Source organism: Liolophura sinensis, chromosome 8 (genome assembly GCF_032854445.1).
Source record: "Liolophura sinensis isolate JHLJ2023 chromosome 8, CUHK_Ljap_v2, whole genome shotgun sequence".
Taxonomy (NCBI): Eukaryota; Metazoa; Mollusca; class Polyplacophora; order Chitonida; family Chitonidae; genus Liolophura; species Liolophura sinensis.
Window position 1 is genome coordinate 52,624,196 of NC_088302.1, and position 13,574 is coordinate 52,637,769.

A 13,574-nucleotide genomic window follows, 5' to 3' on the forward strand; every position below is an offset into this window, starting at 1 on the left:
CTCTTTTTTCTTCCCCTTTTATTGAACAGAGTATCAAATAGTGAGATTGCCTAATTATTCAGTAGCGAAAGGCTTCAATAAATAAAACAAGGTTTCTGATGAAAAAAAGCTTGAGATCTGAGGTCAAGAAAAGAAAAGAAATACATATATATATATATATATATATTATGCAAAAAAATTAAATATATTGTCTGCCAGAAGCACAGGGTGGATTCATCCTTTCTGTCAAAATAAATGGTCCATACATATGCAACCCTAGGATATTTTCAATGAGAGAAACTATGTGGAACTACAACATGGGTAACTTTCCAAAAGTGTCTTGTTGAGATTAAAACAAGAACAAAAAACTAAGCACAAATTTCATAAAGTCATGGCATTCATCAAACAAAACAGTAACAGCTATTTGTTTTACATCTTGTCTCCGAAAGTTAGTACACTGTGGCATTAATTAACTTAAAATACCAATATGACAATTGCTATCAGGGGAGTTAACTGAGTGAAAGAGTAGCTAAGACATTGATTATCTCCCCTTACCATGAACCAAAGCCCACACGAAATGACCATTGTAATAATCACTAAATGACATCTAGAAAACTACTGAACTCTTTGTACAAGTGAACACATTGTAGGTGGCATTGTGTGGCAGGTGCTATGTTGGCATCAAGCCCCACACCAAACATATCCCATGTCACAGTCACACTGAATCAATCTAGCATACCACTATCTAACATCACTTATTTACTGAGCTTCTTGCATTCTTTTTTGATTTGCTAAATACATAAATGTCTAAGCCCTTTTAACAATATGCATGCAGTTTTGCATACATGAAATGCTGCATGCGCTTTGAAAAACTGACCTGTGTTACCTTCACTCAAGACCTGGTCTACACTTCCATTTATCACGTCCACTAACAACAGAACCAATCAGTGAACAACTTGTATATGCTTTACACACCAAGCTACCAAATGATACATGCCGTAAGATATGCATGATTAATCAGGCAACCACACACTTCCTGTATATGCACAAAACAGATACACATCTATCAAAACTGTAATGAAAATTTCAACTATGACATTATTTACATTTTAACAAGTACAAAAATTAATATAATAACATCTCCCATGATTTCACAACTTTGTCAATGCAAACTGGGCATGCAGTTGTATATCTGTAGTGTTGATTCTACGGACTGGGAGGCTATTTACTGCCTCTCACCTGAAATTATTAATGCTTAAATTTTAACTATGATGTAAGTAAACCTTTCTGACAGAATGGAGTGCGAACGCTGTAGTTAAAAGTTACTTCAGTAAGTAATCCAAAATATCAAGAAGATATCCATAACCTGTTGTTCTGTAACAAGTAAATAACACATACAATATTTATCATATAATTGTCCTAGATTTAACAGAATTAAGGCAATACATGTGAAGAGAAAAACAAATGCATTTATATATTGTTTGTAGAATAGATAAATAACATTTTTCTGAGTAAAAATGATCATACATTAATGTCTAATACATAAGATAAAATTCTCCCAATTCATAGAAATAAGTCTGTCTTGGAAATGAAAGAAAAGATTCCATTGAAAGAAGTCTAGCAAGTTAAAATATATAATTGCACATTCCCTTATATACACAGCAGTGTATATAAATTATCTCCCCTTGTTCCACAGAGCTCTTCAAATCGACATAGCTTGCTGTAAGGTTCACCTACTGACTGCATGCCATTTAGGAAAAGCACTTCTCACAGCTCATACTTTTCATAACTTTCTCACCTTCTTGAAAGATAACATTCCAAAAATTACATTTATGAAGTTTATGCACGATACAAATATCTTTTACAAAACATAAATAAACACCCATGTAAATGTAGACACATTTCTGTAAAATGCAAATGGTCCCTAAAAATTATAGCCACACAGTGTTGATAATAATAGTGAACCAATATTGATGATGTACACTGTAAAAAAAAAAAAAAAAAAAATATGACAAACTGCCTGTAAAAATGACTATTGGCACCTGGGAAATAATATATTGACAAAAAGACCATAAAATAACAATGGTCTTTAGCTGTATACAGATGTGCAACACACCTCAAGTCTACATACACTGTGTCCAGAGGATAAAACTATGGAGGCTTCCCACCTAAGATCACACAAACATCAAGCCCAGACCTGAAGAAAGAGAAACAACATTTAACAGCAAAACAACACCCATAAAAGAGACATAATTCATTTTTACAAAAAAGCTGGATACTACAAATAACATTGAAGCAGGTTTGACAAACTACTGAGTACCTCTGTATGCCTGTAAGACAAAAGATTATTTCACGCAATTTAGGAAGATGTTTTGGGAACAGTATTACTGTATTAAATCGAAATATAATCCAAAATAGCACAAATACTGTCAAGGCATCGTCATTGAATACAAAATAAAAAATATGAATACATTCTTCTACCATCCTGGTTTAATTTTCTTTAACAGATAATTAACTTCTTTCTAGAGATAAAAGTTTTTTTCACATAGTGTATGCAAGGGTTACTTAATTGTTTCTACGACTGCTTTTTATGCCACAGAAATTCACTCTTTCACAATGTCAGTCAGTTTTGGACTTATACAAAAAGTAACACTATCCCATTACATTTTCAGACATGTAAAGCTTTGGGGGCATTATCAGCAGCTATGCTTAATTATTACAAGTACCGTAATTATTTCGACAGCAAAAATCTACAGTAAAACTAAGAGTATGAATTCTGAATTGGATTTCACACCTAAAATATCAACTGTCTTCCCTTCACCACTGACAATTAATGAATGTTTCTCTCTTACATGCTATCAGCAGTATAACTAATTTTAGATATATTATTTCTCACATATTCATTTGGGAACTGGTGTCATTGGTTGTTTTGGAAACGGGTCTTGTGATTATTGATTTGGAACGCCCCTTCATGGTTAACAAGTGATATGCAAATATCAGACTTAACACTTAGATTCACATTATATTTCATCCAAGCAGTCACAAACCTAAAACCTTAATGAGAGAGGTGATATGTTATAACTTGTACAATGTGCCATAAATTGTCTTATACTTACTCGTAGCGTGTAATCCCAGCTGCCTGTGCAGAGCGCAGTGCCATCTGGTGAAACGCCCAGACAACTAACCCTGTTCTCATGACCATACAGTATACTGATTCGGTTCCCCTTCAGAACATCCCATACATTGACTGTGTAGTCGTTGTAACCTCCATACAGGATACGACCTGTCAAACAAAATACTCCTTTGTTACCTTAAGCTTTTTGTCCCATGAACACATATCAACACATCCAAAACACTACTCAGCATGGCACAGTACGTTCAACATGGCACAGTATGTTCAGCATGGCACAGTATGTTCAGCACAACACATCATTATTTAATGTTATTTCCTTTTTCATTTAATGCTGTATACATTGTACACGCCTTGTAATGAAACACATAAATTTCAGGGGCACATATTCAACAGGTCTTCGACAGAAGTTTGATGGAAAAACAAATCTAGCAAATCAAAAACTGATTTTAGATTTCTTATTATCTTATGAATATCTTTAACAATTTCACATGCCTGAACCATACAAGATTCAGGAGAAAGGATCATTTCTCTAAACTATATGTATGAAGATATATGAAGACAAGTACATATTTACACAACAGAAAGGCTTTCACATAAACGGTGATCAGAACTCATAGTAATACAGACGTGGCACAAAGGTGAATAAAGACAATTCTGGCATATGAAACCTTCTGTAGTGCAAATCTTTGCACATGTTTGCACATGAAGCTATGATAGAGGTAGTACCTACCACTGACAGAGAAGTCGACTGAGTTACAGCCAAAGATGATGCTCTCCTTCTTGTAACAGTTCACCTCCCTGTCTGCCCGCAGATCAAACAGTCGACACTAGACATAAAGAGCATAGGGTAGGTGTAATACGCCTGAGAAGGCTATGTGTTAAGGGCTATCACATCACTTCTTGTAACAGGTCACCTCCCTGTCTGCCCACAGATCAAACAGTTGACACTAGACATAAAGAGCATAGAGTAGGTGTAATACGCCTGAGAAGGCTATGTGTTAAGAGCTATCACATCACTTCTTGTAACAGGTCACCTCCCTGTCTGCCTGCAGATCAAACAGTCCACACTAGACATAAAGAGCACAGAGTAGGTGTAATACGCCTGAGAAGGCTATGTGTAAAGAGCTATCACATCACTTCTTGTAACACTTCATCTCCCTGTCTGCCTGCAGATCAAACAGTCGACACTAGACATAAAGAGCACAGAGTAGGTGTAATACGCCTGAGAAGGCTATGTGTAAAGAGCTATCACATCACTTCTTGTAACAGGTCACCTCCCTGTCTGCCCACAGATCAAACAGTCCACACTAGACATAAAGAGCATAGGGTAGGTGTAATACGCCTGAGAAGGCTATGTGTTAAGAGCTATCACATCACTTCTTGTAACAGGTCACCTCCCTGTCTGCCCACAGATCAAACAGTCCACACTAGACATAAAGAGCACAGAGTAGGTGTAATAAGCATGAGAAGGCTATGTGTTAAGAGCTATCACATCACTTCTTGTAACAGGTCACCTCCCTGTCTGCCTGCAGATCAAACAGTCCACACTAGACATAAAGAGCACAGAGTAGGTGTAATATGCCTGAGAAGGCTATGTGTTAAGGGCTATCACATCACTTCTTGTAACAGTTCACCTCCCTATCTACCCACAGATCAAACAGTCGACACTAGACATAAAGAGCATAGGGTAGGTGTAATACGCCTGAGAAGGCTATGTGTTAAGAGCTATCACATCACTTCTTGTAACAGGTCACCTCCCTGTCTGCCTGCAGATCAAACAGTCGACACTAGACATAAAGAGCATAGGGTAGGTGTAATACGCCTGAGAAGGCTATGTGTTAAGAGCTATCACATCACTTCTTGTAACAGTTGACCTCCCTGTCTGCCCGCAGATCAAACAGTCCACACTAGACATAAAGAGCATAGGGTAGGTGTAATACGCCTGAGAAGGCTATGTGTTAAGAGCTATCACATCACTTCTTGTAACAGTTCATCTCCCTGTCTGCCCGCAGATCAAACAGTCCACACTAGACATAAAGAGCATAGGGTAGGTGTAATATGTCTGAGAAGGCTATGTGTTAAGAGCTATCACATCACTTCTTGTAACAGTTCACCTCCCTGTCTGCCCGCAGATCAAACAGTCGACACTAGACATAAAGAGCATAGGGTAGGTGTAATATGCCTGAGAAGGCTATGTGTTAAGAGCTATCACATCACTTCTTGTAACAGTTCATCTCCCTGTCTGCCCGCAGATCAAACAGTCGACACTAGACATAAAGAGCATAGGGTAGGTGTAATACGCCTGAGAAGGCTATGTGTTAAGAGCTATCACATCATTTCTTGTAACAGTTCACCTCCCTGTCTGCCCGCAGATCAAACAGTCGACACTAGACATAAAGAGCACAGGGTAGGTGTAATATGCCTGAGAAGGTTATGTGTTTAGAGCTATCACATCACTTCTTGTAACAGGTCACCTCCCTGTCTGCCCGCAGATCAAACAGTCGACACTAGACATAAAGAGCACAGGGTAGGTGTAATATGCCTGAGAAGGCTATGTGTAAAGAGCTATCACATCACTTCTTGTAACAGTTCACCTCCCTGTCTGCCCGCAGATCAAACAGTCGACACTAGACATAAAGAGCATAGGGTAGGTGTAATATGCCTGAGAAGGCTATGTGTTAAGAGCTATCACATCACTTCTTGTAACAGTTCACCTCCCTGTCTGCCCGCAGATCAAACAGTCGACACTAGACATAAAGAGCACAGGGTAGGTGTAATATGCCTGAGAAGGCTATGTGTTAAGAGCTATCACATCACTTCTTGTAACAGTTGACCTCCCTGTCTGCCCGCAGATCAAACAGTCGACACTAGACATAAAGAGCATAGGGTAGGTGTAATATGCCTGAGAAGGCTATGTGTTAAGAGCTATCACATCACTTCTTGTAACAGTTCACCTCCCTGTCTGCCCGCAGATCAAACAGTCCACACTAGACATAAAGAGCACAGAGTAGGTGTAATACGCCTGAGAAGGCTATGTGTTAAGAGCTATCACATCACTTCTTGTAACAGTTCACCTCCCTGTCTGCCCGCAGATCAAACAGTCCACACTAGACATAAAGAGCACAGAGTAGGTGTAATACGCCTGAGAAGGCTATGTGTTAAGAGCTATCACGTCAACATTCTCTCATCAATTTGGATATTGCCATTCCTGGAACAAATGAGCAGGGTCTATGAACTAGAGAATATGTGACTACAAATCCACAATCAATAAATAGAAAAGAACAAAGGAGATTTACCCTTACGTTTTCATCAATTCACTATCAAAGTGGAAGTCATTTCTGTCTGACAACCTCCTTCCTAACTCATTATTTTCAATGTGCAAATCTAATCTAAAACTACCTAAATTTACTCAATACTCAATTCATGTGCAAGGCTTAGTTGAAACCATTTTTGTTTGAAATATCCCCAATATTCGTGCACCTGCCACTCGGTTGAGAGACACATACCGTGGCGTCATCTGAGCCTGTGGCGAAAGCGTCCCCACTGGGATAAAACCTGACGCTGTTGATATCTGATTCGTGTCCCTCAAACACCTGCACACTCTCCCCGGTTCTCATGTCCCATATCATTGCCATCTTGTCACAGCCCTGAACAACAAAAAAACCATCTTCATGTATAGGCCAGGGGCCACTTTCACAATGTTTTGTGGGGCAGGGGCCACTTTCACAGAGATGTTGTACTTGTACCATATCGCACATATAGGACAATGGTATGTTAGTAGCTACGTACAAAATATCGTACGACTAAAAACTGTTGTACGCTGCTTTGTGAAAGTGGCCCATGGGCTGTCACACCTTGAAAAATTTCAAATGTCTTGACTTTTCCAAACTACTTGGAATAAAAATTCTTTATTTATGTAAATTTTAAGAAAGGTAAAATGATCACATTATTTGACTTTCACAGCACTGCATAAAATATGTTGGAAAACAAAAAACATATTCAACAGAATGTCAGCACACTATGTACAGTAGCTCAGAATGGTTCTGTAGCCGGTTTACAGATCTGCTTGCTGGAAGTATAACAATCCAATTCTTAATTTCATGGCTTTTTCAAGCTTAAAACTACAAAAAAGCTTTGCTTTTCCAAACTTTTAGCCCTATGTACATACCCCAGAAACAAACAAGCTGCCAGTCTCTGACGGAGACAGGTCAATACTCATGACATCACCATGGTGACCATGGAAACTCTGGATTAGCTGACCACTCTCCACATCCCACAATGCACAAGTGCTGTCCCCACTCCCTGTCAATATCTGAAGAGAAGAAAGGCATTTAACACCTAGGTCATGAATACAGACAGGAGAATGGATATTTCATGTGTCATACTGAATTTGTCACAACAGTATACATATGACACATTATATGTATTTGTATATATTCTATTTCAGTAATGACAAATAATTTCCATGCTGTTTTTTCTTTTCTTTTGTAGTTGTTTGAGCAGCGATGTAACAGGTGGCTGCAGGAAAAACTGAAGTGATGCCGTACGATACTCATTATTTTTGTACAATATGAGTGTCTTACCATGTGTAACAGAGCTACCAGCACACTGGGTACCAAACACACATGCAATGTCCCATCGCTTACACTGGGATACTTATATTGCCGACACTGGGATGGCATACACTTTACGCTATCTTCATAAATGTAAGCTATGTGGGTATCACTAGATGAAGTAATGTGGTTGCCAGTTTTAAAGTCTATGTCTTGACCTAGCCCTGTCTATGCTGCAGAATAATTTCCAACAAAAATTTGCAGGTTAGCATGGAATTGTATGCACGTGTTTTAAATATTGTTTTCACCTAGAATGTCACACTGTTTATGCGTGATGATATCTATTCAATAGGGGCACTAGGGTGCTATATGATCACCTATCCGTTTGCATCCTATGAATTAGAGAATTGGCTACCTGTTGGTCAGAGCTGGTAAAGGTAGAACAGGACAAGTAGCTGGTGTGGGTAGCCACAGCCTTCTTCTTACTGGCTGGGTCTTCATCCAGACTTAAAGGGTAAACAGTACACTTGTTATCCAAGCCTCTGGCATGAAAAAAACAAAACAAAAAGGATTAAAAGTATGTTCCATCAACAAAATAATAGTTGGAATGTTTGCTAGATGATACACATTACATTTCCATGAATGTTTATTGCCACAATGTATGTATAACTTTCAGTAAGAATACAAAGATTTAGATTTTAAAGAGTTATCAAAACATTATTCATGAACTAAAATGTTACATTAAAAGGGTAAATTTTCTTTGTGTGAAATAAGCAAAACATAACAACAATCCATAAATCAGAAAAGACAGACAAGCATAAAAAAAAAACATGACATCATTGGCTGAGATAAAATTACAGCACATTTGGCATTTAGTGCTTTCAATTCTTGAATGTAAAAAAAAAAAAAAAAACAAAAGGGAAAAAAAAGGCAACGTGATTTATGTTTTACCACATCATTATTTGTGCTTGTCACAATCTTCTCACACCCATGGCAAATATGACAATGACAACAAAAGAGTTCATGTGGCCACTAGACACAAAAAATGTCACACACATGCTAAAACACTCTTGTGGTTTAAAGGTTGTGTTTATCACAGGGATTATAAGAACAGGGTGATTCCGGTAAGTGTCATAAGCTGGTTAACTATGAGAGGAATGTCAGAGATTCACATGGAACTCTGCATGGATTCTCACATCATCCTTACATCAGCGTGTTATCAAGCATGATAAGCCTATTATCTCTTACCCACAAGCCACCACACTTCCTGATGGGCCGTATGAGCAGGCCATCACCCAGGTCGTCGGCATGGTAACAGCATGTTCCTGTCAAAGCAACAGCTGTAACATTACTGACGAAAATAGAGCACAATTATGTATAAATGTGCACTTTTCAAGACAACCAGAAAATGATGAAGCAGAATGCAACTTTTAACTTTCATCCACCTGTTATTAATTTCATACAGTATCAACTGCAGCTTGCACAGCATGCTTTGCAATGTTTGGTTTAAATTTCAATAGTTAATTTGCATATTCGTTTATTCCAACCCACATAAATATTTGTACATGTACACTTAAAGACAATAAATTGAATGCTACTAATCCTGAAATACACACACACAAAAAAAGTATTTTATTTACAATAATCATAATAATTTACAATAATCTGCAAAATCTGTAAAAGCTGAAGAAACAGATACATGTATACGGGAATGTCTGTCAGCTACATGCGAATGGTTATGGGTCCCCCCTCTGCTTGGTTAGCTCTCACTATAACGCTGGCCGTCCTCAAACACATGAAATATTCTTGAGTACAGCATAAACCTCCAATCATACAAATAAATAAAGAGATTTAGCTATTTACTCAGTACTGACCTTATTAGTGGTAAAGGCGTCCCATACCAGCATCTTGCCATCCTGTAAACAGTGCCACAAAAAATCAGAAAATGTCAGGTAGCAAATCTCTGCCATATAAGCCTTTGACACTGTTAGATTTGTGTACCTGTTTTACAGCTCAGGTAGATTATCTATTAACTTTGTGCTAAAAATACTTTTTACAATTGTTATACCCAGATATGTATCTACAGTTTGATGCCATGCAAAACTGTATTCCTATAATTATTTACAACTGTTGCTGGGCCACAAAAAATGTTTAACATCAGACAAAAATGGTGGCCTTTTCAGATCACATCTAAGTGATGGGACATCACATCGCTTACTTCATAGGAATTCACTTAGTTGTCAGCAGATCATTTTAAATATAATTATTTTCTGTAAAATCATCTCTGTCCAAAAAACCATCTCAGAAAATAATTGCTTGCTTTCAAGAGTTTCTCTCTAATAAAAAAAAATGTAAAAAATGAATTTGAAGAATTTCTGGACAGTTACACATATTATTTTTGACTTTATGTGCATTTTAACCTAGTGAATTACTTGTATGTATTATTATTATATTATTATGCATACTTCTACTTCAAAAGCTTGACTAATTAATATGCATATAATCTATTGGATTTAAAATATCCCTCTCTTGGCATGCTGAATGAGGGGTGCCCCAGATTGAGAATAACTAGGTTAGTCGTTGAGAGTATCAGAACCTTAGCATGATTGGATTGGATTAACTCGTTAAACTAATTAATCTCTATCAAACCTGCTGTAACTGCAATATCCTTCCTGACCTCGGATATTTATGCAAAGTCTGAGATCAATCCCGACAGCTGATTGGGCTACAATACCCTAATCACGATTTCAATCAAATTCCCCATTAAAGGAGAAGAAAACTTAAAAAAATGACACTATAGGCTGAAAAGAGCACATTTTTTTCTATCTGGGAGAACCTGCTGTTTGCCATACACGTAAAGTCTGAAAACGGCAAAGCTGGCATAAATTGTGGAGTCCATCGCGTCCTCCATCTTTAACACCCTGTAATTTATACTGGGGTGTGTTGCCTCTCAGCCAATGAGAGTTGTTAAAACTGCCAGCTTGTTCAAGTAAACTTTTTAGCCTACGTCCAACATTTCGGTTTCCTGATCATCAAGCGGAAAATGAAATGTACTGTTCGCTACCTTCTGGGAAGAAGAGTTCCACCGGAAATGCTCGAACTGCACTTCGGCGGTTTCCGACAGCAATTGTCCTCCTAACACAGAAGACTTCAGGACTAGTTCTAAGGCAAAATGGGATGGCCCACAGCGGATGTTGGCGCTGACTTTATTTATAATTTATCAACTTGAGAAACATATTAGATGGCATCCACCTGTGAGGAAGTGTTGAATTTACAATACATCCTCCTTCATATGTTAGATATTGTGTGCACAGAGCTTGATAATAATTGAAGGAGTAGATTGGAGAAAAACTAGATTTCAACAAATATGTAACTAGAAACATAGTCTGACCAGAGAGAAGCTATATACCTCCTTCAATAAAATTAACACTGTTCTTTTCAGCAGTAAACTGACCCCAAGGTGTAAAATCTCCATGTTGTAAGGCTGCTATGTGTACATAAATATTTCAACAACCTATGGCTTGAGGTCCCTTTTAAAGGTGCAATTTTAAGAGTAGCCTGCATGAGATGGAACCTCAGAAAATGGCTAATGGCAAGTTTCAGAGTAATTTTGTAAACTTATTTGTAAAGCACATACAATCAACATTTTTTCTTTTTTTTTCAATCCATCGTAAGCTAATTTAAAATTCCTGACCCTAATTAAGTACAATTGACAGTTTAAATACAGTACATATAATACATTAAGCTAAAAACTCAGACTTCATTTAAAATCTCTTGATATTTCTACAAGTCTCAAAAGCTGATATCATGTACTTTTTTTTTTTATTCTGTTGCCTAAAAAAATATTTTTCACACACTGCATACTTTAATAGAAGAGGTCCCATTTCTCGTAGTTTCACGCCTCAAAAACTCACGTTACATCACAAAGGCTGTCATCTAACAAGGATCTGAGAAATAATTCATAGCAGGCCTATTAGATTGGTGTTCTTAATACACTGCTGAAGGATAGGGAATATATGCATGAGTTCCCCTGTATTGATAGAAGCTTTCTTGTATGAACTGAAAATGCAAGGTTGTACCACTGAACCTTAATTGTTTGGTTTTTCACACTGACCAACTCAATCTGAACTTGAAACTTTCTTCTGACATACAGGCAGAACCGCTGAGCCAGGTTTGATAATGATATTTACAGAGAGTATCTTACAAGCATATCTTCTGCATACTCACAATATTTTATATATTCATATTTATATCTTGTGTAGAATTATATTATAATTTGCATTCTGAGTTGCCTTGTTAATTGAATGAATCAGTTAATATACAATGTATTCTACGTCAAATAAGCAGTCTTACTCATTTCCCATGTCGACATAACTTTAAATTTCATCCAAGACAAAGTTTTTTACTTCGCCTCTTTCTGAAAGCTCTAATTGTATAGAAAAATGTTTCGAGCTTTCTCTGAAATATAAGATGATATCGTACTGGAAAAAAGTATGTTTTAACACCAAAGTAATGCAGGTATTTCATGACCTTTACTTGAGTCTGAAAATATGTTTTTCTTTTTGAGCAAATTTTTTGGGTAAAAGTAAAGTAGACTCCTCATCCTCTGATGATTAGTAAAACATCAGAATTAAAATGTTTTGCACAGCTCCCTTCAGCTGGGGATAGGACACTGCTGTCGATGAAGTTTATCATGTGCATTACATGTATATGCTACCTGTTTACAACTTGCTTGAAAACAGCTAATCTAACACGTTAATCTTAACATGTTAGTCTTAAATGCAAACCAGTAGTATCAAAACACAGAGTGCTACAGCATTTCTGAAAAATTCTTGACACCTATTTCCATAACTGGTTCCTAGGACTTGTTAATATCTGTACAAATGGCATACCTGTGATGAGGAGACAATGTGTCGTTTATCAGTTGACCAGTCCATACACAGCACCTTCCCCTGGTGGCCCTTTAGGACTCGCCGAGACTTGATGTTCAACTGGGGAAGACCTTCCAGCCGCTGAGCTACCACACACACTGCAACACAAAGGTTTGAGTACTTCTTAGTTGTGTCTTACTCATTTTCTGAGTACCCACAGCACGTTCTTGGAAGTTGTTTCAAGACGATGTGAGAAAGAAAATAAAACAGTAAACTGTATAACATTTAAACTTAATAAGAACTGGTTGTAGTTTTTGGGGGCGTTAAATATCAAATGTCCGGCTAATAACGAAAACTGAGCACCTGATAATGCATCTGATTAATAATTTTAACTTAGACACTTTCCTAGAAAAAAGCAGGTCGTCAGCCACATCGATTCAACTGATCACATTTACATCTACACATTAAGTATAATTGCAAAAGAATCGGTAACACCTTGAAACACTGATGTCCTTCATTGTTAAACGAAAACTTAACACTTGTTACGTCAACAATCTTGTCGCAACTCAACTGTCAACATCCTGTTTGATTTGAACACAGCAGTCCACGACGATGAAAAATAAGAAAATAGGCATTATTCACTGAATAACTAGACTTACTGTCAACATCGTTAAGTTTTGCTTTTTCCTCTTCTAGTTTAACCTTCAAAGACTCCGCTTCTCTGCTCAAAGAATCGATTGATTCGGTTGTGTTGTCAACCCGCAGCGCTTCAGTCGCCATTTTCTCCCCGAAGCAGCATCATCAACACCGCGCGAGCTGCGCACTCGGCTGAAGGTCACGCATCCAATGACCTGTGCTCCGTGAAGACAGGCAGTTTCATTTCCGACATGCTGTATTTACACGCCTGGACTCTCTCGGTGTGCTTCAGGCAAGAGTGGTGGAAGTTGACTGCATTTGCTCAGCACATATATTTTTTATATAACTTAGACATACATGACAAGTGGGCAATGGGTAATCCAGATCTTATTCTCATCAAGA

At 37.6% G+C, this 13,574-nt stretch overlaps 1 protein-coding gene across 1 annotated transcript; it reads right to left on the bottom strand.

Annotated features, from left to right (window-relative positions):
• Positions 1-192: 192 nt before the first annotated feature.
• LOC135472545 (guanine nucleotide-binding protein subunit beta-5-like) lies at positions 193-13,336 on the bottom strand. Its single transcript, XM_064752095.1, has 10 exons — positions 13,196-13,336; positions 12,558-12,694; positions 9,540-9,581; positions 8,914-8,990; positions 8,081-8,207; positions 7,281-7,424; positions 6,619-6,759; positions 3,843-3,939; positions 3,096-3,262; positions 193-2,176 (listed from the first exon to the last, which is right to left on the bottom strand). Exons 1-10 carry the CDS (start codon positions 13,314-13,316, stop codon positions 2,165-2,167), a joined length of 1,065 nt encoding a protein of 354 aa, XP_064608165.1. The 5' UTR covers positions 13,317-13,336; the 3' UTR covers positions 193-2,164.
• Between the last annotated feature and the right edge of the window lie 238 nt (positions 13,337-13,574).

Bases quoted from the DNA above. Each gene is read 5' to 3' on its own strand.
- LOC135472545 (XM_064752095.1), bottom strand. From the start codon at position 13,316: ATGGCGACTGAAGCGCTGCGGGTTGACAACACAACCGAATCAATCGAT. The intron at 6,760-7,280 runs GTATGTACATAG...TTTGTTGTTCAG, and splicing joins GCAGCTTGTTTGTTTCTGGG to GGCTGTGACAAGATGGCAAT. The intron at 3,940-6,618 runs GTATGTGTCTCT...CTTTATGTCTAG, and splicing joins CAGGCTCAGATGACGCCACG to TGTCGACTGTTTGATCTGCG.